General features: G+C 42.8%; 2 protein-coding genes across 2 annotated transcripts in view; both read left to right on the top strand.

Annotated features, from left to right (window-relative positions):
* Positions 1-1,780: 1,780 nt before the first annotated feature.
* Positions 1,781-13,920, top strand: LOC139381747 (dynein axonemal intermediate chain 2-like). The gene is made up of 12 exons (XM_071125495.1): positions 1,781-1,963; positions 2,307-2,468; positions 3,430-3,551; positions 7,388-7,530; positions 7,846-7,959; positions 8,539-8,678; positions 8,940-9,062; positions 9,237-9,460; positions 9,648-9,783; positions 9,979-10,125; positions 10,326-10,544; positions 13,175-13,920. Exons 1-12 carry the CDS (start codon positions 1,781-1,783, stop codon positions 13,205-13,207), a joined length of 1,746 nt encoding a protein of 581 aa, XP_070981596.1. The 3' UTR covers positions 13,208-13,920.
* Positions 13,921-15,504: 1,584 nt separating this feature from the next.
* LOC139381609 (kinesin-like protein KIF19) overlaps positions 15,505-26,049 on the top strand; it is a 76,904-nt gene continuing 66,359 nt past the window's right edge. The window contains exons 1-2 of the mRNA XM_071125262.1: positions 15,505-15,632; positions 22,344-22,424. Coding sequence (XP_070981363.1) covers positions 15,594-15,632; positions 22,344-22,424 — 120 coding nt within the window. The 5' untranslated portion in view covers positions 15,505-15,593. The remainder of the gene's footprint in view (positions 15,633-22,343; positions 22,425-26,049) is intronic.

Raw genomic sequence — 26,049 nt, 5'->3', positions numbered from 1 at the left:
TTGTTACAAGCCGTGTTTCGTTTAAAAGCCTATTTATTTTTGTTACAAGCCGTGTTTCGTTTAAAGGCTGTGTAAAGATCATTTGTTTCAATGTACCGGTAGGCACCTGCGACTTATAGACGACACGTGAGGCTTATTTATGTACAAAATACATATTTTTTTAATAATTCAGTGGGTGCGGTTTATATTCAGGTGCGCTTAATAGTCCAGAAATGACGGTATTCATATTTTCTTTTATGGTTGTCCCAATGTGCCACGGGTTGTGTTTTAAACCAATAAAGCCCTTGGGAGCGAGTTGCTCTGCCACAATATCAGATATTTTTTCAGAGGCCGTTGTTATATGATGGCATTCAGTTGTATGTATATTGTAATAATAACATAACTTGAGTTTTGGTCATGACTTGGAAATTGCTGGAAACTATCATGGCGGGAGAAATTGTGTTCAGATATCAGTTTTAACCTGATCAATGATAATTGTCTTCCATTTTGAGAAACATAGTCATACTCTTAATGAACATTCTGTTTTCATCTATTGTCAGTTCATGTTTAATTCTGTAGGGGTTTGTTATGTTATTTTATGTTGGTTTATTTTTCAGTTTGAGTCCATGTGAAGTAGCACTGTCTTCAACCATTGAGAGTGGTGATTGATTTGTATGTATCCTCAGAGATGGGGTGTAATTGTAAGTTAATAAAATACTTTTGTGTAGCTAGTATTCTCATGTGTTTGGTGTATCTTCATTATGTTAATGCTTTGTGCACCTTTTTTTTAAGTCCGGTGACAACGCCTCCAACCACTGGGCCAACCCTAAATTTGCATTATTAAGTGGATGTGAAAGACCACAAGCCTTGGGTAAATGTTATGACGACTTGGTTAGCCACACAGGTGTGGGCTTCAATGAAATGTAATTGTATGGTTACACCAATGACTATTGGTTACGCTGAGCTCCTGTGCAGAGCAGCCTTTGGTCCACTGACTCTCCCAGTGTGGGCGGTCATACCCTTCCCAGTGTGATATGTGTTGCTAGGATACGGTATGCTGCTACTTTTGTGTTGCGTTGAGAGTGGGGGAAATCCAAACATTTGAGGGTACGGCAGGGAGTTTTGACGCTTCATTTCATTATCTTATATCCTCAAGAGGAAAGGTAAGAATATTTCATTATGATTTCGGTTTATTGACAGTCGTTTGATTCGAACATTCAAAACAATAAGAATGCCATGTTAGATAATATAGCTAACGTTACATGATACTCTGGCTCAAGTGATGCTTGATTAACCGTTAACGTTATCTAGCTAACGTTAGCTACCCATGCATCGTCCGGCTGGCAAAAGTTAGCTAGCTACTAGTAATGTTAGTCAGCTAACGACAATGTTAGCACACTTTGAACTCCCCCCCAAATAGATATCTCTTGTAAATGTGGCTACTTAGGCTAACCATCATAAGTTGGTTACATTGTAAAGTTAACCGAGACAAAGCAAGCAAACTGACACACACATGTTGATTGATTGGAAGCTCGTCATTCACCAGTTTGGTTGACATTGCCACCTTGCAGGTAACCTCCCCTCCCCTTTTGAATAGGGTTCATTATTTTCATCAAGAGCAGTTACTGTAACCCTGTACGGTGTAATATACATCCAGTCACTGCACCTTTTTCTATTGTTCGTGTTAATTCCATCATCAGGTGAACTAATCCTTGACTTGTGTTGGTAGATAAACAAGTAGGCCCATAGCCTAATCTGAATCTATCCTCTCTCTCCAATCTATGTCCCGATAGCACTCACAATGGAGATAGTTCATGTGTACACCAAGAAGCGCAATGAGTTTGGGCGACAGTGTAATTTCTCTGATCGGCCTGCTGAGTTGCATGTGGACATCCTCCCTGATCCTTCTCTGGCATCCAACTTCATTGAGAGAGACCCTTGCGATATTCCCATACAGTGCACACAAGAGATGTCCGAGCATGAGGTGAACATTGTAGACTAACACCCTGTCACCTGTAACATAAAAATGTACGACAAGTAAATAGATTTTATCATTCCCTGGTACGTGTATTATCATTTATTACACAACCTAAACATTTCACAAGACTTGAGCAACACACACCAATTTTAATTGGGTATGTTGAGTGTCATGATATCAGCAAAGTTTGTGTTAGATAAAAACAGCTTCTGCATCATTATGAGATAAAAAGCAGCATCTGGCAGCCTATGTACATTTCACTCCAACACTATTTATTCAGACTGTCTGTAACCAGGCCACTACAGCCGTGTGTGAATCCTGCCTGTCCTGCCTGGCCCTTTCTTTGTAGGTGAACACTGAGCGCTTTGAGTCAGACACCAGGGGGATAAACCATGTGGAGGGAGGCTGGCCCAAGGACGTCAATCCTCAGGAGATGGAGCAGACCATCCGCTTCAGGAAGAAAGTGGAGAAAGATGAGCATTATTTCAGCACCATCATGCAGCTGGGCAGTGTGAGTGTGTCCCTAAATCTACATTGTCCCAGACTAGGGGTGTTAACTGGCCGTAAATCTACATTGCTCCAGACTAGGGGTGTTAACTGGTCCTAAATCTACTGTACATTGCTCCAGACTAGGGGTGTTAACTGGTCCTAAATCTACATTGCTCCCGACTAGAGGTAACTGACCCTAAATCTACTGTACATTGCTCCAGACTAGGGGTGTTAACTGGTCCTAAATCTACATTGCTCCAGACTAGAGGTGTTAACTGGCCGTAAATCTACATTGCTCCAGACTAGGGGTGTTAACTGGTCCTAAATCTACTGTACATTGCTCCAGACTAGGGGTGTTAACTGGTCCTAAATCTACATTGCTCCAGACTAGGGGTGTTAACTGGTCCTAAATCTACTGTACATTGCTCCAGACTAGAGGTGTTAACTGGTCCTAAATCTACATTGCTCTAGACTAGGGGTGTTAACTGGTCTTAAAATCTACATTTCTGCAGAGTAAGGGTGTTATAACTGGCCCTAAATCTACATTGCTCCAGACTAGGGGTGTTAACTGGTCTTAAAATCTACATTTCTGCAGAGTAAGGGTGTTATAACTGGCCCTAAATCTACATTGCTCCAGACTAGGGGTGTTAACTGGCCCTAAATCTACTGTACATTGCTCTAGACTAGGGGTGTTAACTGGTCTTAAATCTACATTTCTGCAGAGTAAGGGTGTTATAACTGACCCTAAATCTACATTGCTCCAGACTAGGGGTTTTGACTGACCCTAAATCTACATGTCTGCAGAGTAAGGGTGTTATAACTGGCCCTAAATCTACATTGTCCCAAATACATGTATTAGCTGCTACAGTAGTTTAATAGATGGAGAGAATAACCAGTTCTGAAAGGGAGAGGTGGAGAGAATAACAAGTGCTCCTTTCCATCTCTTATCAGAGCCCTCCTCTGTTCCTCCCATTCTAACACAGAATATGGAGCATTGCATCAAACAAAACAATGCCATCAACATCTACCAGGAGTACTTTGAAGAGGAGGAGGTGGTGGAGGAGTCCGAGGAGCAGCCCTCAGCCAAAACCATCAATGTTTTCAGGTGCCTCCTTGACTTCTATTAACCTATCGTTCAACAGTGTTAGACTTGCATAACAACAACAATGGTTGTAGTTATTGCCCTCATAGAATCCATTAATTATGATATTGTTATTTAAGGCTATATTACCAGTGTCTGGTGTCTCTCTTAAGTTAGTGGAACAAAAACAATTATTGTATGGGACAATATAACGTTTTTGAGAAATATAATATATATACAGTGTAGAGGTCGACCGATTAATTGGAATGGCCGATTTAATTACGACCGATTTCAAGTTTTCATAACAATCGGTATTTGTGGACTCCGATTTGGCCCAATTTATTTTTTTACACCTTTATTTAACTAGTCAAGTCAGTTAAGAACACATTCTGATTTTCAATGACAGCCTAGGAACAGTGGGTTAACTGCCTTGTTCAGGGGCAGAATGACAGATTTTTACCTTGTCAGCTCGGGGATTCATTTTTGCAACCTTCCGGTTACTAGTCCAACGCTCGAACCACCTGCCTTACATTGCACTCCACGAGGAGCCTGCGTGGCAGGGTGACTACCTGTTACGCGAGGGCAGCAAGAAGCCAAGGTAAGTTGCTAGCTAGCATTAAACTTATCTTATAAAAAACAATCAGTCTTAACATAGTCACTAGTTAACTACACATGGTTGATTATATTACTAGTTTATCTAGTGTGTCCTGCGTTGCATATAATCGATGCGGTGCTTGTTAATTTCTCATTGAATCACAGCCTACTTCGACAAACAGGTGATGATTTAAAGAGCGCATTTGCGAAAAAAGCACTGTCGTTGCACCAATGTACCTAACCATAAACATCAATGCCTTTCTTCAAAATCAATACACAAGTATGAATTTCTTATAACTAGGGAAATTGTCACTTCTCTTGCGTTCCGTGCAAGCAGTCGGGTATATGCAGCAGTTTGGGCCGCCTGGCTCGTTGTGAACTGCGTGAAGTCCATTTATTCCTAACAAAGGCCGTAATTAATTTGCCAGAATTGTACATAATTATGACATAACATTGAAGGTTGTACAATGTTACAGCAATATTTAGACTTAGAGATGCCATCCGTTAGATAAAATACGGAACGGTTCCGTATTTCACTGAAAGAATAAACATTTTGTTTTCGAAATGATCGTTTCCGTATTTGACCATTTTAATGACCAAAGGCTCGTATTTCTGTGTGTTATTATGTTATAATTAAGTCTATGATTCGATAGAGCAGTCTGACTGAGTGATGGTAGGCACCAGCAGGCCCGTAAGCATTCATTCAAACAGCACTTTCATGCGTTTGCCAGGAGCTCTTCACAAGCACAGCGCTGTTTATGACTTCAAGCCTGTCAACTCACGATATTAGGCTGATGTAACCGATGTGAAATGGCTAGCTAGTTAGCGGGGTGCGCGCTAATAGTGTTTCAAACGTCACTCGCTCTGAGACTTGGAGTAGTTGTTCCCCTTGCTCTGCATAGGTAACGCTGCTTCGAGGGTGGCTGTTGTCGATGTGTTCCTGGTTCGAGCCCAGGTAGGAGCGAGGAGAGGGACGGAAGCTATACTGTTACACTGACAATACTAAAGTGCCTATAAGAACATTCAATAGTCAAAGGTATATGAAATAAAAATCGTATAGAGAGAAATAGTCCTATAATTCCTATAATAACTACAACCTAAAACTTCTTACCTGGAAATATTGAAGACTCATGTTAAAAGGAACCACCAGCTTTCATATGTCCTGAGCAAGGAACTTAAACGTTAGCTTTCTTTCATGGCACATATTGCACTTTTACTTTCTTCTCCAGCACTTTGTTTTTGCATTATTTAAACCAAATTGAACATGTTTCATTATTTATGTGTGGCTAAATTGATTTCATTGATGTATTATATTAAGTTAAAATAAGTGTTAATTCAGTATTGTTGTAATTGTCATTATTACAAAAAATTAAATAATAATAGACCGATTAATCGGTATCGGCTTTTTTTGGTCCTCCAATAATCAGTATCGGCGCTGAAAAATCATAATCGGTTGTCCTCTAATACAGTGCATTCGGAAAGTATTCAGACCTTTTCCACAATTTGTCACGTTAGTCTTATTCTAAAATGGATTACATTGTTTTCCCCCTCAATCTACACACAGTACCCCATGACAAAAGATAAACGGGCTTTTAGAAATTTTTGCAAATGTATTAAAAATAAAAAACAATACCTTATTTACATAAGTATTCAGACCCTTTGCTATGAGACTCGAAATTAAGCTCAGGTGCATCCTGCTTTCATTTATCATCCTTGAGATCTTTTACAACTTGATTGGAGTCCACCTGTGGTAAATTCAATTGATTGGATATGATTTGGAAAGTCACACACCTGTCTATATAAGGTCCCACAGTTGACAGAGCACGTCAGAGCAAAAACCAAGCCATGAGGTTGAAGGAATTGTCCGTAGAGCTCCAAGACAGGATTGTGTCAAGGCACAGATCTGGGGAACTGTACCAACAAATGTCTGCAGCATTGAAGATCCCCAAGAACACAGTGGCCTCCATCATTCTTAAACGGAAGAAGTTTGGAACCACCAACTCTTCCTTTCTGCCTGGCCAAACTGAGCAATCGGTGGAGAAGGGCCTTGGTCAGGGATGTGACCAAGAACCTGATTGTCACTCTGACAGAGCTCCAGCTCCAGAGTTCCTCTGTGGAGATTGGAGAACCTTCCAGAGGATAACTATCTCTACAGCACCACTCCACCAATCAGGCCTTTATGGTAGAGTTGCCAGACAGAAGCCACTCTTCAGTAAAAGGCACATGACAGCGCGTTTTGGCACCTAAATGACTCTCAGACCATGAGAAAGAAGATTCTCTGGTCTGATGAAACCAATATTGAACTCTTTGGACTGAATGCCAAGCGTCACGTCTTTAGGAAACCTGGCACCTTCCCTACGGTGAAGCATGGTGGTGGCCGCATCTTGCTGTGGGGATGTTTTTCAGCGGCAGGGACTGGGAGACTAGTAAGGATTGAGGGAAAGATGAACAGAGCAAAGTACAGAGAGATCCTTGATGAAAACCTGCTCCAGAGCACTCAGCACCTCAGACTGGGACTAAGGTTCACCTTCCAACAGGACAATGACCATAAGCACACAAAGCAGGAGTGGCTTCCGGACAAGTCTATGAATGTGCTTGAGTGGCTCAGCCAGAGCCCGGACTTGAACCCGGTCGAACATCACTGAAGAGACCTGGAAATAGCTGGACAGCGACACTCCCCATCCAATCTGACAGAGCTTGAGAGGATCTGCAGAGAAGAATGGGAGAAACTCCCCAAATACAGATGTGCCAAGCTTGTAGCGTCATACTCAAGAAGACTTGAGGCTGTAATCGCTGCAAAAGGTGCTTCAACAAGGTACTGAGTAAAGGGCCTGAATACATAGGTAAATGTGATATTTACCGTTTTTTATTTGACATGAATTTGGAAAGACTTGTAAAAATCTGTTATTTCTTCATCATTATGAGGTATTTTGTGTAGATTCATGATAAAATCCATTTTAGAATAAGGCTGTAACGTAACAATGTGGAAAAAATCAAGGGGCCTGAATACTTTCTGAATGCACTGTACATATGTTTTTAGTTATATGTATTTGTTTTCTTTTCATTTTGAAAATATAATGAATTGAAAGTTATTCGTTAATGTAAAAATAGAAATTTACAGATTTTAAGGTTGTCTCATTAGATTTGGGGTGGGGTCGCTAGAAATTCTTATGAAAGAAATGGGGTCCCCAGAAATTCTGTCTGAAAAAATGGGGTCCCCACTACTTTAAGTGGTTTTACATCGCTGTTGTGTTTTGATCTTCCAGAGACCCGAACGAGATAAAGCGCACTGCCACCTGTCTGTCCTGGCATCCCGATGGCAGCTGTAAACTGGCTGTGGCCTACTCTTCACTAGGGTTCCAGAACATCTCTCCAGACATGAGCTATGACTCATATATATGGGACATTGGTAGGTGTAATACTTCCTGTTTTTATTTTTATTTTAGCTATTAAACTCAACATCTGTTTTTAATTTATCCCAAAAACATTACTTACCCCAGGATACTTCAACTGGTGACTATCAGGGAGAATGAAGAAAAAGGAACACTGTTTCTGCGTAAATCTATATATTTCATTTGATATTTTTCTTTCTAACAGAGTGACTATCATTGCAATAGCTGTCACAGTGAGACTAACACATTTTCCGCCCTAATTGGTTGTTCAGAAAATCAATGTAGACTACGATGTCTAGTAATCAATTGAATCCCGTCTGTTGCATCTTCAGAGAATCCCAATAAGCCAGAGATGACCCTGAAACCGGTCTCTCTACTGGTCTGTCTGGAGTACAACCCCAAAGACTCTCACATCCTGGTCGGAGGCAGCTACAATGGCCAGATCGGTGCGTCCTTCAACAGCACAATGTTCTCTCCTTTTATTCTCCAGAGAGTGTCATGGTTCCTGTCAGCTCGGTAGCTGTACAGAACATTGGGGGTATGGTCAGGCCATCATCTTACTCTGACTGTCTATCATCCTTTTTATTTTCCGTTTGTCCCATTTACCCCAGGATCGTACTGTTTAAAGTTAATATTCAGTTTTTTTCTATTGGAAATGTCATAATGCTTTGAGTTATGTAAGTCCAGGTCTGGATGTGTTTGTGTGGATGCACCCTTATTTACACATTGAAGTATATTGCCTCAGGATATTGTTCAGGCTTTGACAGCTCAATATGAAATTCAGAAATTAAGTTGTGTGTTATATGTGCTTGTGTAAGATTTGGGTTAAATTCCATTTAAATTCCAGTCAATTCGGAAAGTAAACCAAATTCCTATGCCAAATGTTCCTAATTGAAGAGAATTGGGATTTCAGTGTACTTCCTGAAATGAAATGGAATTGACCACCAACTCTTGTGTGTGTGTGCGCACCCGCTTTCATGTGTGTTTGTGAATGTACACTAAGTAAAATGTCTTTGTCTGAGCAGCTTATTGGGACACTCGCAAGGGGAGCCAGCCGGTGGAAATGTCCACAATAGAGCACAGCCACAGAGACCCTGTCTACAAAGTCATCTGGTTGCAGTCAAAGACAGGAACCGATACCTTCTCTGCATCTACGGACGGCCAGGTGAGCCAGACCTACAAATTAAGCAATAATGATTTGATTTGATTAAAGGCCTTTGTCACCTTAACCTTTCTCAAGCCAAGCAGGCACAATAGGTCAGGGAAGCACAAAATGCTCATGGGCAGTGAAGTCTGATACTCTTGGTCTGGGAGGGGTACACTTTCTCTGACCTTAAACTACCATTTGGCCATACCCAGAAGTTATGTAATAATATGTCTATTGAAGGCAAGTAGACTGAGTTGACCCCTGTTCTCTGTCTATAAGGTGCTGTGGTGGGACATCCGTAAGATGAGTGAGCCCACAGAGAGGCTGGTACTGGACCCCAACAAAAAGGGCAACCTGGACAATGCCTTGGGGGCAATCTCACTGGAGTTTGAGACCACTATGGTGAGGAGGATCTCTAGACTGGACTATCACTTTGTTGTTTCACTGTTGATGAATTAGGAGTATGGATCAGCCTAACATATTATTGTATCACCTGGAGTAGGAGATCCAGTATATTATTTATTTGTACAAAAGTAAGACCTACAATTGAACATGATGTTTTCTCTTCTTATTCAGCCCACAAAGTTTATGGTAGGGACAGAGCAAGGGCTGGTGGTCTCCTGTAACCGCAAGGCCAAGACCCCGGCAGAGAAGATAGTGTGTACGTACAGCGGTCATCACGGCCCAATCTACGCCCTGCAAAGGAACCCTTTTTTCCCCAAGAACTTCCTGACCGTAGCCGATTGGACAGCCCGCATCTGGTCCGAAGACATCAAGGAGTCGTCCATCATGTGGACAAAGTAAAGGGTCCCTCTGAAACATAAAGCAGATGATATAGCTACTTCACAGATAGATTCAAAGTCTTTTTAGGTTCTGATAGATTCATAACACTCTTTAGGTTCTAATACACATAAGCAGTGATTTGGCATACAACTCGCCTCCTGTAATATTGACCTATTGTAAAATGACCCCTGTTGGTTGCCATAGATACCATATGGCCTATCTGTCAGATGGCTGCTGGAGTCCAGTACGACCCTCTGTGTTCTTCACCGTCAAAATGGACGGGACGCTAGATGTTTGGGACTTCCTCTTCAAACAGAACGACCCCACCCTCAGTCTAAAAGTATGTCCCTTGAAACACCTGTCTGTATTCTCAAAACACTTTGTCCAGCCTTCACTCAACACCTGCCAGGCCTAAATGACCCTGGGAAACCCTGCTCTGTTGTGTTGGGTTGTTATCGTTGGTAGAATTCTTGTATGGTCATGCCAAAGAAAATGTCCACCATCGGATAGACAATGAAGTTCTATTGTATTCTAGGTGTGTGATGAGGCTCTGTACAGCCTGCGGGTGCAGGATAACGGGCGCTTCCTGGCCTGTGGCTCTCAGCTGGGCACTGCCACCCTGCTGGAAATCTCCCCAGGGCTGTGTACCCTCCAGAGGAACGAAAAGGCCCTAGCCACTGCGGTGAGAGAGACCCTCTACCTCAGAACATCCATCTCTGCCCTAGCCTGGTCCCAGATCATTGTGGTGTGACATTGATCATAGGAGTTGGCCAGACAACACAAACAGATCTGGGAACAGACTACCCCTGCCCTGCTCTATTCTACTATTTTCTCTCCTCACCTATCTATACTATTGGATTGACTCAGTGTGTCTTTGGTCAGATGTTTGAGCGGGAGACCAAACGGGAGAAGATCTTGGAGGCGCGCCACCGTGAGATGCGTCTGAAGGAGCGCAGCCGCTCGGAGCAGAGCAAGGACGAGGACACCAAGGAGGGAGACGGAGAAGAGAGCGTCGAGGAGCTAGCAACTCGCACGGAGGCAGAGTTCTATGAGATAGTAGAAGCTGAGCTGAAGAAGAGAGCTAAGGAGCAAGAAAAAAAGGTTAGAAGGGATTGAGTGAAAAGAAAACATTCTGAACTTCCTTCAGGTTGATAACTTTTTACTAATCCAATCAGTTTTCCACATTGATTCAACTTCATCCATTGATTTTTGTTGTTGAAATAATGTGAAGCAATGTTGATTCAACCAGTTTGTGCCCAGTGGGTTTTTATTAATCTGTTTATAAACTCAGCAAAAAAAGAAACGTCCCTTTTTCAGGACCCTGTCTTTCAAAGATAATTCATAAAAATCGTCAAAAAACTTCACAGATCTTCATTGTAAAGGGTTTAAACACTTAAACACTCCTATGCTTGTTCAATGAACCATAAACAATTAATGAACACGCACCTGTGGAACGGTCGTTAAGACACTAACAGCTTACAGATGTTAGGCAATTAAGGTCACAGTTATGAAAACGTAGGACACTAAAGAGGCCTTTCTATTGACTCTGAAAAACACCAAAAGAAAATTGCCCAGCTCATCTGCGTGTTACTTAGGCATGCTGCAAGGAGGCATGAGGACTGCAGATCTGGCCAGGGCAATACTTTGCAATGTCCGTACTGTGAGACGCCTAAGACAGCGCTACAGGGATACCGGATGGACAGCTGATCTTCCTTGCAGTGGCAGACCGTGTAACAACACCTGCACAGGATCTGTACATCTGAACGTCACACCTGCAGGGCAGGTACAGAATGGCATCAACAACTGCCCGAGTTACACCAGGAACGCACAATCCCTCCATCAGTGCTCAGACTGTTCGTAATAGGCTGAGAGAGGCTGGACTTAGGGCTTGTAGGCTTGTTGTAAGGCAGGTCCTCACCAGACATCACCGGCAACAACGTCGCCGATGGGCACAACACCCACCATCGCTGGACCAGACAGGACTGGCAAAAAGTGCTCTTCACCGACGAGTCTCGGTTTTGTCTCACCAGGGGTGATGGTCGGATTTGCATTTATTTTTCGAAGGAATGAGCCTTGCACAGAGGCCTGTACTCTGGAGCGGGATCGATTTGGAGGTGGAGGGTCCGTCATGGTCTGGGGTAGTGTGTCAGAGCATCATCGAACTGAGCTTGTTGTCATTGCACGCAATTTCAACGCTGTGCGTTACAGGGAAGACATCATCCTCCCTCATATGGTACCCTTCCTGCAGGCTCATCCTGACATGACCCTCCAGCATGACAATGCCACCAGCCACACTGCTCGTTCTGTGCGTGATTTCCTGAAAGACAGGAATGTCAGTGTTCTGCTATTGCTAGTGAAGAGCCCGGATCTCAATCCCATGGAGTACTTCTGGGACCTGTTGGATCAGAGGGTGAGGGTTAGGACCATTCCCCCCAGAAATGTCCGGGAACTTGCAGGTGCCTTGGTGGAAGAGTGTGGTAACATCTCACAGCAAGAACTGGCAAGTCTGGTGCAGTCCATGAGGAGGAGATGCATTGCGGTACTTAATGCAGCTGGTGGCCACACCAGATACTGACTGTTACTTTTGATTTTGAATTTTGACCCCCCCCCCCCCCCCCCCCCCCCTTTTGTTCAGGGACACATTATTCCATTTCTGTTAGTCACATGTCTGTGGAACTTGTTCAGCTTATGTCTCAGTTGTTGAATCTTGTTTAAATATTTGTATGAACATAACATGTTAAGTTTGCTGAAAATAAATGCAGTTGACTGTGAGAGGACATTTCTTTTTTTGCTGAGTTTATGTCTTATGACTGAATTAGTTGGCTATTTCAGTAGCATAACAAACATCACTAGCCTGTAATGGCATTCATCTGGCAATACATTAACATGAGGTGCCCTATATACAGCATGAACTTAGACACTATGTTCTGTGCACAATGGCGGCTCTGATGATCTTATAGTTGATCATGTGTGGATGAAGTATAACTACATGGGTTTGTCTCATCTGAGTGTCAATATGTCCCTCCCTGCTGTGATAGTAATTCAACTGTATCTAGAGGGCAGGTTTTCTTGCCTGCAGTGCAGGCCATAATTGAACTCTCTCCCGTGAAGATGTTTGAGAACTTCAGGACAATAGCTGGAGAGAGGCTCATGTCAGAGTGACAAGTTATATCAAAGAGTTACATTTCCTGTTTGATATACGTTGTCAAGGGTTTATACATTTAGAGGGGGCTGGTGAGGAGGTCCGGATTTTGTTTAAAAGCTATAGCCGTATGACACAGTTGACAACTGAGTAAAATCAAAATGTTTATTTTTTGACTGAAGTCATTGCTGATCTCCTCCTGCCTGTATAACATCACCACTGATAGTTACCTGTCAAATGTAGCTGCACCTCTTTGTCCAAGGGTAACAAATTGCCCCTTGTTTTGGTCCAGTGCCCCATTTAAGATTGGGGACTATTAAAAGCTACTGTTAGCTCGTCTAGAGAAAGAAAACTCAACCTGTAAATCTGACTGTAAATTTCCAAATGCAATTTTTTCCCCCAGTAATGATGGAAATATTTTATAATAAGAAAATAGGAATGAATTAAATAGATTGTTGGTATTTTTGTACCTTTCCGTGACGTTAAAAGCTATGTATACTTCTAATGTAATTGTCAATTACTTACAGATACATACAGTAGATTCTGTGCTCAAACTGATGCTGTAATATCATTGTGTCGCCCCTCTCAGGAGAAAGACGTGTGTGAAGAGAAAGAAGTCTGAGACAGAACACCTTAACAACACCATGTTTCACATGCTGTTTGAAATGTAATCTTGAATCAATCGAATAAAAACAGCAAGGTATTTTTTATTAACAGAGAAATAGACGTTCTCAGTGAGTCATGCAGAACTCATTAACAGGATTGAGGTCCTGTTTAATTATTGTTATTTAAAAATCATTATTAGGGTTTTCTTCATTGATTAAAGGAAATGTATTTTGCTGTGTCTTGGGATTTTGACATTTGTTTCCTTTGTAGAAATCATGACGGCGGGGGGCACATTGTATGAAATTAGTCATATGCCAAGCCTCAATGAATGTCAGAGAGTCTTGGATTGTAGTTATTTGTGTGCAATTTCAAGAGCACAGTACAGGCTGCACAGTCTGACTCATTAATTATAACAGTGACTCATTCAAAGTGAGTGCAGTGTGACATTGAAGACCTTGTTGAGGATAGAGGGAAAGGACCCATAGATGGACCATTACCATTCCAGATTTGGGATGGAGATGCTTTTGGTTGGTATGCAGTTTCACCCAAGTACCCCTGACTGCAGTGTGCAATTCGGGCTGGGCTCAATGTGGGCGGAGTCAAACGTTTGACTCCGCCCATGTTTTACCCAGACTATTTTTTTTGTGCTGTCCATCTGAGGTTTGACAGTCACACTGAATACAAACGTATTTCATTAGAAATATTATATAAAGCGGTACCAGCAGATGTGTTGTAACACTTTGCTTCAGGACAAGCTACTGATATTGGTGCAGTGAACAACAGACTTGTTATGTTTGTCATGTACTGTTCAAATTGTGTTGATAAATGTTATAACTTTGTAATATTATTTCATTGAGCATATATACACAGTTACTACCTATCCTGATTTATAATGCCATTTACTTTCCTCATGAGAATGGAGACAGACTATACCATATAGACATACTGGCAAGCTGAATGTGCTTTGTACATTAAGTTATACTAGCTCCAGTAAAGAGATCAGAGACTCGGGTGACTTCTATGTCAACTTTACTAAACAACATAACACAATTGAAACAATTAACACAGTAGGCAAGGCATACATTGAAGAAACACAGAAAATCAACGATCAAATTGATTACATAACTGTACATGTAAACCTAGGCTTACTGCTCAAGTAGGCAAATTTGTCCAAATAAGATTCCCTCATTGTGAGCAATTAGATAGCTCACGTGCAAATGAGTGCTAAATTAACGCTATGCTAGCATTGGTGGTAGCAGGTCATATAAAAATATGCCATTGCACTGGTATAACATGAATATTACAAAGTACATTATGCATAATGACAGTCTCTCTTCCATTGTTTATATTTTTATTCATGTAGGTTAGGTTTGATTAACATTCGCTTTTGTTGATGTTGATACCTTCGAAGTTGACCTTGAAGGGTTCGGGTTAAATACGTTTGACACTGCATACATAAAACAAATATGAGAATTGTCATTTCATTTAGCTCTATAAACGTATGTTAGAATGTAATATTTTAGTCTGGAAATGAAAGTCAAAGTTCTTTTTTTTTGTTTTTTGGGGGGGGGGGATTTATTTTTAATATTATTTAACCAGGGAGGGCTCATTGACATTTAAAATCTATTTTTCAAGAGCATCCTGGCCAAGATAGGCAGCACCAAGAAATGCAAGGATTTACTGCAGAACAGTTGCAGAGGGTGTTGAGTGGTAGTGTTAAGTCCTCCCAGACTTGATCTGGAGTAAGATTAGATATGAAAGTCAAAGTTCTATTTAGTATTGAGGGCAAGCAATTGCGTCACCGTAATTTGGAGAGATGTTAGTGCAATTCTATATGCGCCATCGATTTATCCACCAGATGTCGTCCTTGGGCCGCGGCAAATCGAAGAAACGGCTGCTTACTCAGGTGCTTTACGCACCTCTGCCTGTCTGTTTAAACTACCTACTGATCTCTAAGGGTATCCAGGAACAACACACGAGTCGTCAGATAAAAGAAGCGAAGGGGAGAGTGAAGGGAAAGGGAAGTCAACAGTGGACACCTGCCATTCTCCGTCCGCATCCTCGTATGTCTTCAAAGACATGGGCGAAAGAACAAACTAATTATTTCTGTAAACAGAATAGATTAAATGGAATGGAGGCTACTCGTTTTATGCTGTTATATCAGACTTGTTTTGCAAGAGTGAACTTTTGGCGATAGATGTCTATTTAACCGTAAATAAATTAGAACTATTTTGAGGAAAGGTAGAGGTTTGTAGGCTTGTTGTCGTCAATCGAGTTCGACATTGGACAAGCCATACAGGTGGGTGGAGAGGGGTCGTGCAGGTATTGAGCAGGATGTCTGACCGATGTCCAGTTTAGCCACTATTTTCTAACAATCGAGGATACTCCAACCACCAGTGGCCATGAATGACACAGGCGAATCAAAAGACCACCAACTGACAGTAAGTACGATACACTAGCGTAGCCTGCCTACACTTTGTCACACTTTTGTACCATTGCTGCGAGAACAGTAGTGTAGTATCGCCTACCTTTATGGGGACATTTTAATTGAATGCCACGTGGAAGGTGTGACTAGATAATTTTGTAGACTACTGTAGGCCAGATATTCCCAAACTGCTGGTGTACGCGCAATGCCGGGGGAACGCCAAATAAAAATGTGATTCACAATTTTAAAAAATGGTATATATATATTTTTTTTTTCACATTTTCAAACAGTACATTTATATTGTCCAACGGGCCTATACATTTGGGTAAGGTTTTTTTTCTCGACAGAGTAGCCTCGTTTTCACTGGCAAAAATAAAATGAAACCATCTAGTGTTCAGCGAAATAACAACACAATGTCAAATACAGGTAGCTTAGTCAAATAATGAACATCACAGTAACCACTACTCTCTCGCGGGAAACCTTCACTCTTGCGCAGACATTTAGAAACGAAACACGACGGTTTGAAAATAAGCCACGGGAGTTTTTTAGAGCGAGAATAAAGAAGACTTTCAAGTAGTAAGACATGTATAAAAGCATCAGATACCATTACTAAGAAGGGGCTAGAAGACTCTTATATGGTGAGCAACCGAGTGGCTGAGAGAGGCAAGTCCCATACTATTGTGGAGGACTTAATTCTTTCGGATATGGCTGGGACAATGCTGGGAGAAAATACCAAAACAACCATACAGACAATGACTTCATCAAACAACACTGTTTCTCGACGCATAAGTGACATGGCAGGATATGTTTTGAAACAATTACTGCTTCGCATACAAGCCAGTGAATTATATGCCTTACAGCTGGATGAGTCAACAAATGTGGCAGCTCTGGCACCGCTCCTGGTATATGTCCGTTACATTTATGGGGGATGGGGGGTCAATTAAGGAAGACATCTTCTGGAAACCAGGACAACATGAGAGGATATTTTTAAAGCACTGGACAGCTTTGTGACATCCAATGGACTTTGGTGGTTAAGATGTGTTGTACTGTACTGATGGCGTAAGAGCCATGACATAGATACAGTGGAGTGGTAAAGCGCTTGCAAGCATTTGCTCCGACGCCACTTGGGTACACAGCAGCATCCACCGAAACACTCTTGCTGCCAAGGCCCCTGAACTCTCTTTTATTTTCTGCATTATGCAATGATATGGGCAGCGACCATGTAACGCTTTTATAACATACAGAAGAAGTGCGCTGGTTATCAAGGGACAAAGTATTGACACGTTATTTTTTTTATATTGAGAGACAAGTTTAAAGTTTTCTTTACTGACCATAATTTTCACTTGTCTGACCATCTAGGTGATGTTTTTTTTCTAGGAGTCTAGGATTACAGGGACTCTCTGCAACTATATTCAATGTGCGGGACAAATTTGAGGCTTTGATTAAGAAGTCGGAGCTCCTTTCTGTCTTCATTAACAAGGACAACACACAGGTCTTTCCATCATTGTATGATTTTTCGTGTGCAAATGATTTTAAGTAGAGGTCGACCGATTATGATTTTTCAACGCCCCCGATTATTGGAGGACCAAAAAACCAATACCGATTAATCGGACAATTTTTTTATTTGTAATAATGACAATTACAACAATACTGAATTAACACTTATTTTAACTTAATATAAAACATCAATAAAATCAATTTAGCCTCAAATAAATAATGAAACATGTTCAATTTGGTTTAAATAATGCAAAAACAAAGTGTTGGAGAAGAAAGTAATATGTGCCATGTAAAATAGGTGCCGTGTAAAAAAGCTAACGTTTAAGTTCCTTGCTCAGAACATCAGAACATATGAAAGTTGGTAGTTCCTTTTAACATGAGACTTCAATATTCCAAGGTAAGAGGTTTTAGGTTGTAGTTAATATAGTATTTATAGGACTATTTCTCTATATACCATTTGTATTTCATATACCTTTGACTATTGGATGTTCTTATAAGTACTATAGTATTGCCAGTGTAACAGTATAGCTTCCGTCCCCCTCCTCGCCCCTACCTGGGCTCGAACCAGGAACACATCGACAACAGCCACACTCGAAGCATCGTTACCCATCGCTCCACAAAAGCCGCGGCCCTTGCAGCGCAAGGGGAATAACTACTCCAAATCTAAAAGCGAGTGACGTTTGAAACAGTATTAGCGCACACCCAGCTAACTAGCTAGCCATTTCATATTGGTGACACCAGCCATTAGGCTGATAGGCTTGAAGTCATAAACAGCGCTGTGCTTGTGAAGAGCTGCTGGCAAAACGCACAAAATTGCTGTTTGAATGAATGATTACAGGCCTGCTGCTGCTCAGTCAGACTGCTCTATCAAATCAGACTTAATTATAACACAATAACACACAGAAATACGAGCCTTTGGTCATTAATATGGTTGAATCCGGAAACTATCATCTCGAAAACAAAACGTTTATTATTTCAGTGAAATAAGGAACCGTTCGGTATTTTATCTAACGGGTGGCATCCCTAAGTCTAAATATTCTTGTTACATTGCACAATCTTCAATGTATGTCATAATTGCGTAAACTTCTGGCAAATTAGTTCTCAATGAGCCAGGCAGCCCAAACTGTTGCATATACCCTGTGCAATGAACGCAAGAGAAATGACACAATTTCACCTGGTTAAAATTGCCTGCTAAACTGGATTAGTAGTTATAACTAGTGATTATGATTGATTGTTTTTTATAAGATAAGTTTAATGCTAGCTAGCAATTTACCTTGGCTTCTACTGCATTCGCGTAACAGGCAGGCTACTCGTGGAGTGCAATGGTTAGAGCGTTGGACTAGTTAACTGTGCGGTTGCAAGATTGGAACCCTGAGCTGACACGGTGAAAATCTGTCGTTCTGCCCCTGAACAAGGCAGTTAACCCACAGTTCCTAGGCAGTCATTGAAAATAAGGGTGTGTTCTTAACTGACTTGCCTAGTTAAGTAAAAGGTGTTAAAAAAATAATAATCTGAACTCAGCGCCCAAAAATACCAATTTCCGATTGTTATGAAAACCTGAAATCGGCCCTAATTAATCGGCCATTCCGATTAATCGGTCGACCTCTAATCTCAAGCTTACAGACAATGTCAAATGTGATATAGCGATTATGTGCGCAATTATGGGTGCGCATTTATGCAGGTACTTTCCCAAAACAGACGACATAAACAACTGGATTCATTATCCCTTTAACACCCCGGCCATCCTGCAATCTAAGCTTGATGCCCTCAATTTCACACAAATGATAAATGAACCTAACAGGTACAACCCCAAATCCGTAAACACGGGCACTCTCATAGATATCATCCTAACCAACCTGCCCTCCAAATACACCTCTGCTCTCTTCAACCAAGATCTCAACGATCACTGCCTCATTACCTGCATCCGTAATGGACCTGCGGTCAAACGACCACCCCACCATCATTGTCAAACGCCCCATAAAACACTTCAGCGAGCATGCCTTTCTAATAGACCTGGCCTGGGTATCCTGGAAGGATATTGACCTCATCCCATCAGTATAGGATGCCTGGTTATTCTTTAAAAGTGCCTTCCTCACGATCTTAAATAAGCATGCCCCATTCAAAAAAAATTGAACCAGGAACAGATATAGCCCTTGGTTCACTCCAGACCTGACTGCTCTTGACTAGCACAAAAACATTCTGTGGCATACTGCATTAGCATCGAATAGCCCCCATGACATGCAACTTTTCAGGGAAGTTAGGAACCAATATACACAGGCAGTTAGGAAAGCTAAGGCTAGCTTTTTCAAACAGAATTTTTCATCCTGTAGCACAAACTCAAAAAGTTCTGGGACACTGTAAAGTCCATGGAGAATAAAAGCACCTCCTCCCAGCTACCCACTGCTCTGATGCAAGGAATCACTGTCACCACCGATAAATCCACTATAATTGAGAATTTCAATAAGCATTTTTCTACGGCTGGCCATGCTTTCTACCTGGCTACCCCTACCTCGGTCAACAGCCCTGCACTCCCCACAGCAACTCGCCCAAGCCTCCCCCATTTCTCCTTCACCCAAATCCAGATAGCTGATGTTCTGAAAGAGCTGCAAAATCTGGACCCCTACTAATCAGCCGGGCTAGACAATCTGGACCCTCTCTTTCTAAAGTTTTCTGCCGAAATTGTTGCAATACCAGCCTGTTCAACCTATTTTTCCTATCTTCTGAGATTCAAAGATTGGAAAGCTGCCGCAGTCATCCCCCTTTTCAAAGGGGGTGACACTCTAGACCCAAACTGCTACAGACCTGTATCTATCCTATCTATCCTACCCTGTCTTCGAAAGCCAAGCTAACAAACAGATTACCAACCATTTCGAATCCCACTGTACCTTCTCCGCTATGCAATCTGGTTTCAGAGCTGGTCATGGGTGTACCTCAGCCACGCTCAAGGTCCTAAACGATATCATAACTGCCATGGATAAGAGACATTACTGCGCAGCCGTATTCATCGACCTGGCCAAGGCTTTCGACTCTGTCAATCACCAAATTCTTATTGGCAGAGTCAACAGCCTTGGTTTCTCAAATGACTGCCTCGCCTGGTTCACCAACTACTTCTCTTATAGAGTTGTCTGTCAAATCGGAGGGCCTGTTGTCCGAACCTCTGGCAGTCTCTATGGGGGTGCCACAGGGTTCAATTCTCGGGCCGACTCTTCTCTGTATACATCAATGATGTTGCTCTTGTTGCTGGTGATTCTCTGATCCACCTCTACGCAGACGACACCATTCTGTATACTTCTGGCCCATTGTACAGTGTGTTAACAACCCTCCAGACGAGTTTCAATGCCATACAACTCTCCTTCCGTGGCCTCCAACTGCTCTTAAATGCTTGTAAAACTAAATGCATGCTCTTCAACCGATCGCTCCCCGCACCTGCCCGCCTGTCCAACATCACTACTCTGGACGGCTCTGACTTAGAATACGTGGACACCTACAAATACCTAGGTGTCTGGTTAGACTGTAAACTCTCCTTCCATACTCACATTAAGCATCTCCAATCCTAAATTTAAATCTAGAATCAACTTCCTATTTTGCAACAAAGCATCCTTCACTCATGCTGCCAAACATACCCTCGTAAAACTGACCATCCTACCGATCCTCGACTTCGGCGATGTCATTTACTAAATAGCCTTCAACACTCTACTCAACAATTGAATGCAGTCTATCACAATGCCATCCATTTTGTCACCAAAGCACCATATACTACCCACCACTGCGACCTGTATGCGCTCGTTGGCTGGCCCTCGCTTCATACTCGTCGCCAAACCCGCTGGCTTCAGGTCATCCACAAGTATTTGATAGGTAAAGCCCCGCCTTATCTCAACTCACTGGTCACCATAGCAGCACCCACCATAATTTGCAAATAAATTCATTAAAAATCCTACAATGTGATTTTCTGGATTTTTTTTCTAATTTTGTCTGTCATAGTTGAAGTGTACCTATGATGAAAATTACAGGCCTCTCTCATATTTTTAAGTGGGAGAACTTGCACAATTGGTGGCTGACTAAATACTTTTTTGCCCCACTGTAGTTGATCATGTGTGGATGGGGTATCAGTCTATAACTTGGTCTGTCTCATCTGAGTGTCATAATGTCCCTCCATGCTATGATAGTAATTATACTGAATCTAGAGAGCAGGTTTTCTTCTTCTGCAGAAACACCTCCCTGCAGTGCAGGCCATAATTGAGCTCACTGCCATGAAGAGTGTTTTGACAGAGAGAGAGCTTGGATAAGAGATGGAGAGAGGCACATGTCACAGTGACTTTACAGAGTTACAGTTACTGTGTTAAAAATACAGCGTAACTGTAACACATGACTAAGGTGTACTTTTATAAAGGATTTTGAAACGATTAAATTGTGAATTATTAGTTTATTTTAAATGACAATGATAATTGACTTTATCCTGTGCTCTTGTGGACTAGTGAATGACATCAAGGTCATTGCTGTGGTGTGAATAAGCAATCTCTTTGATGCTGTTAATGTTGTGCGTCCCAAATGGCACCCTATTAACTATGAAGTGCACAACTTTTGACCAGGACCCAGCCCATTTGCTCTGAAAGTTCTAACCCTGTCCCTCTCTCCCTGAAAGCTCTAGCCCTGTTACTTTCTCTCTGAAAGCTCTAACCCTGTTACTTTCTCTCTGAAAGCTCTAACCCTGTTACTTTCTCTCTGAAAGCTCTAACCCCGTTACTTTCTCTCTGAAAGCTCTAACTCCGTTCCTCTCTCCCTGAAAGCTCTAACCCCGTTACTTTCTCTCTGAAAGCTCTAACCCTGTCCCTTTCTCTGTGAAAGCTCTAACCCTGTCCCTTTCTCTGTGAAAGCTCTAACCCTGTCCCTTTCTCTGTGAAAGCTCTAACCCCGTTCCTCTCTCTCTGAAAGCTCTAACCCTGTTCCTTTCTCTGTGAAAGCTCTAACCCTGTTCCTCTCTCTGTGAAAGCTCCAACCCTGTTCCTCTCTCTGTGAAAGCTCCAACCCTGTTCCTCTCTCTGTGAAAGCTCCAACCCTGCTCCTCTCTCTGTGAAAGCTCCAACCCTGTTCCTCTCTCTGTGAAAGCTCTAATCCTGTTCCTCTCTCTGTGAAAGTTCTAACCCTGTTCCTCTCTCTTTGAAAGCTCCAACCCTGTTCCTCTCTGTGAAAGCTCTAACCCTGTGGTGTTCTACCTGTCTCTCGCTCCCAGGTGGCTCTTAGGATCAGACCCCTCAGTGATTCTGAGCAGGAAGAGGCAGCCACTATTGTAGCCCACCGATTGGACGACCAGGTGAGAGGTTGTGTGTGTGTAGCACATGAGGTTGTGTGAAACGTACTCCTTAGCCTGAAGTGTCCCGCTTACGTCGCCTCATTAACTAGCTTTTGAGGTGGCACGATCGGGTTAAGACACATGATGAAGACGGTCACGTGTGTTTGTGAGGCAGAGGTACTGAGTCAGGAGAAAGTGGTACTCGCTAAGCATGATGTGCGTGCTCGCGTCTGTTTCCATTTCAGGCCTCTCTCTCACATCCATTTATAATGTATCTGCAGGTGCATGCACTTTTCAGTTATCACAGTATGGCTGGTCTAAACCAAGTGCTGTGGATAACTGTGTTAAATATATATATATATATATATTTAACCTTTATTTAACTAGGCAAGGCAGTTAAGAACAAATTCTTATTTTCAATGACGGCCTAGGAACAGTGGGTTAACTGCCTGTTCAGGGGCAGAACGACAGATTTGTACCTTGTCAGCTCGGGGATTTGAACTTGCAACCTTCCCGGTTACTAGTCCAACACTCTAACCACTAGGCTACCCTGCCGCCCTAGGGTGTGTGTCTGTGTGTGAGATGTGTGTGTCTGTGTGTGAGACGTGTGTGTGTGTGAGATGTGTCTGTGTGTGAGACGTGTGTGTCTGTGTGTGAGACGTGTGTGTCTGTGTGTGTGTGAGACGTGTGTGTGAGATGTGTGTCTGTGTGAGACGAGTGTGTGAGACGTGTCTGTGTGTGAGACGTGTCTGTGTGTGAGATGTGTGTGTGTGTGTGAGACGTGTGTGTCTGTGTGTGAGACGTGTCTGTGTGTGAGATGTATCTCACACACGTCTCACACACATCTCACACACAGACACGTCTCACACAATGACAATGACACGTCTCACACACAGACACGTCTCACACACACGTCTCACACACACGTCTCACACAGACACGTCTCACACACAGACACACACATCTCACACACACACACACACGTCTCACACATCTCACACACAGACACACACGTATCTCACACACGTCTCACACACGTGTGTGTGAGATGTGTGAGACGTGTGTGTGTCTGTGTGAGACGTGTGTGTGAGACGTGTCTGTGTGTGTCTGTGTGTGAGACGTGTCTGTGTGAGACGTGTGTGTGAGACGTGTGTGTGAGACGTGTCTGTGTGTGAGACGTGTCATTGTCATTGTGTGAGACGTGTCTGTGTGTGAGATGTGTGTGAGACGTGTGTGAGATACATCTCACACACAGACACGTCTCACACACAGACACACACGTCTCACACACACACACACATCTCACACACAGACACGTCTCACACACAGACACGTCTCACACACTCGTGTGTGTGAGACACATGCGGATGGCTCTAAGTGTTGTGCTTCCATCCACTGGGTGGCTCAGTGGGTTGTTATAGCTTAGAGAGTGACTTCTCTGATAGAGGAAGGAAATTGGAATCCTTCTGAAGAAAGGAGGCAGCCAAGACAGTTCTGTACTGTAGCAATGGAGGACATGATGTGTGTGAAACAGCTTTGTGCTGTAATTGAATGCTCCTGTCATTGATGTAGCCACAATTTGAGACCCACAATTTATCATTCTGACACTATTATGAACATAGAGAATATTATTGTGAGTTTATTGTGTTGTTGTCAATATGGAGAACATCTCAGATAACCTTTAACAAGTCTTCTGGCCAGATCACACACCTGACCTGAGGTATTCAGTCTCTATGGAGTTGGGAGTTGGCGTGCGTTCTATTTCCATTCAGTTCATGAATTTTCCTAATTGAAAAGCATGACCCAGGAATCTGTGATATGCAGCACAGGGTAAATGCAGTGCTCCTATTGGGTCCTTGGGGAGCATATTTATCTGGAGCCAATTAGAAGCCTCCAGGTGTGTCCCTCATTGAGACCACTTGATGGTGATGAGGAGGAGGGTGAAAATGATGATGACGGGTATTGTGACTGATTTGGATGAGGAGTTCTAAGCTTGTCCAAGTCTTAACGGGTGATTTACTGTAGGGACTAGGCAGCTGTTCTCATGTTTGGCTTGGCATGACAACTCCATAAGGACTTGGCTAGAGACCAGAAACAGACCAGCATTCAGGCACAGGCTAGGATAACATGGCCTATTCTGGTGAAAGATTTGATATGGCTCACATCATAGAGATCCTTTAAATGGCATAAGTGAGTGATATGATCTCTATGGTTCTCATAATAAGTCTGTCATCACTCATTTGTTGTTAGTCTTGGTGTCTGCCTTAATTGTGAGTGAGGGACGGAGACCTAGCTTTCTGTCGGTCTGCCTGTGATTCTCAAAAGCAATTCATGATGTCATGATGTCATCACCAGGAGTAGGCTAAGCATGTGCCCAGTGGGATGGTGTATTGTTGCTGACACTGCCTAGAAGAGTGTACAACAGTTTGCCTCCTAATCCATGCACCTTAGTTGGAGAGTGAGGTCGTGACAATGTTCCTTTCCCTTTACAACAGCTCTGTCAACATTGTTGGTGACTATTTTCTCATTGGTAGAATAAAACAATATCAACTTGACATACATGGTTGATGTTATGCTCTACAAAAACAAAGGTGAGGTGAAAGAATGGAAACACTTTGTGGTGGTTCTGCGTAGAGTAGTACACTCACACCTCAAATCACCTTTCCACCCCCTAACACACACATAAATACACTGAATGGCTGACGGACTAAGTATAAAGCACCCTCCTCCTGATTGTGTCTGTGCAACAGGCACCATATGACGCCCTCTGCTCCCTCCAGATAGGTCATGCTGAGACCGATTAGGTTGGTGCTGGTGGCTGGCCTGCTCCCACCACCCCTCTCTCTCTTGCTTTCTCTCACTCTCTCTCTGTGGATGAGCTCACTGAGGGGCTTTAGAGGGAAGCTAAGCCTGCTGCCTGCCACCTACTCTCTGGAGCTTCCCAGCCACAGCCCTACTGTAACGGTTTTCCGTATGAGAAGGAGAGTCGGACCAAAATGCAGCGTGTCGATTGCGATCCATGTTTTAATAAACAAACATAAAACACGAATCAATACAAACACTACAAAATAAAGAACGTAATGAACGTAACGAAAACCTAAACAGCCTATCTGGTGAAAACACATAGACAGGAACAATCACCCACAAACACACAGTGAAACCCAGGCTACCTAAATATGGTTCCCAATCAGAGACAATGACGAACACCTGCCTCTGATTGAGAACCATATCAGGCCGAACATAGAACTGGACAAACTAGACATGTAACATAGAATGCCCACTCAGATCACACCCTGACCAACCAAAACATAGAAACATACAAAGTAAACTATGGTCAGGGTGTGACAGTACCCCCCCCCCCCCCCCCAAGGTGCGGACTCAAAACCTGAACCTATAGGGGAGGGTCTGGGTGGGCATCTGTCCGCGGTGGCGGCTCTGGCGCTGGACGTGGACCCCACTCCATAATAGTTTTAGTCCACCTCCTTAGCGTCCCTAGATAGGTTACCCTCCTTAATGACCGCTCGGGACAGAGGGGCAGCTCGGGACAGAGGTAGCTCGGGACTGATGGGTAGCTCAGCACTGAGAGGAAGCTCAGCACTGAGAGGAAGCTCAGCACTGAGAGGAAGCCCAGGCAGGTAGTTGGATC

This window comes from Oncorhynchus clarkii, chromosome 23 (genome assembly GCF_045791955.1).
Source record: "Oncorhynchus clarkii lewisi isolate Uvic-CL-2024 chromosome 23, UVic_Ocla_1.0, whole genome shotgun sequence".
Taxonomy (NCBI): domain Eukaryota; kingdom Metazoa; phylum Chordata; class Actinopteri; order Salmoniformes; family Salmonidae; genus Oncorhynchus; species Oncorhynchus clarkii.
This window is presented reverse-complemented; position numbering and strand designations above follow the sequence as displayed.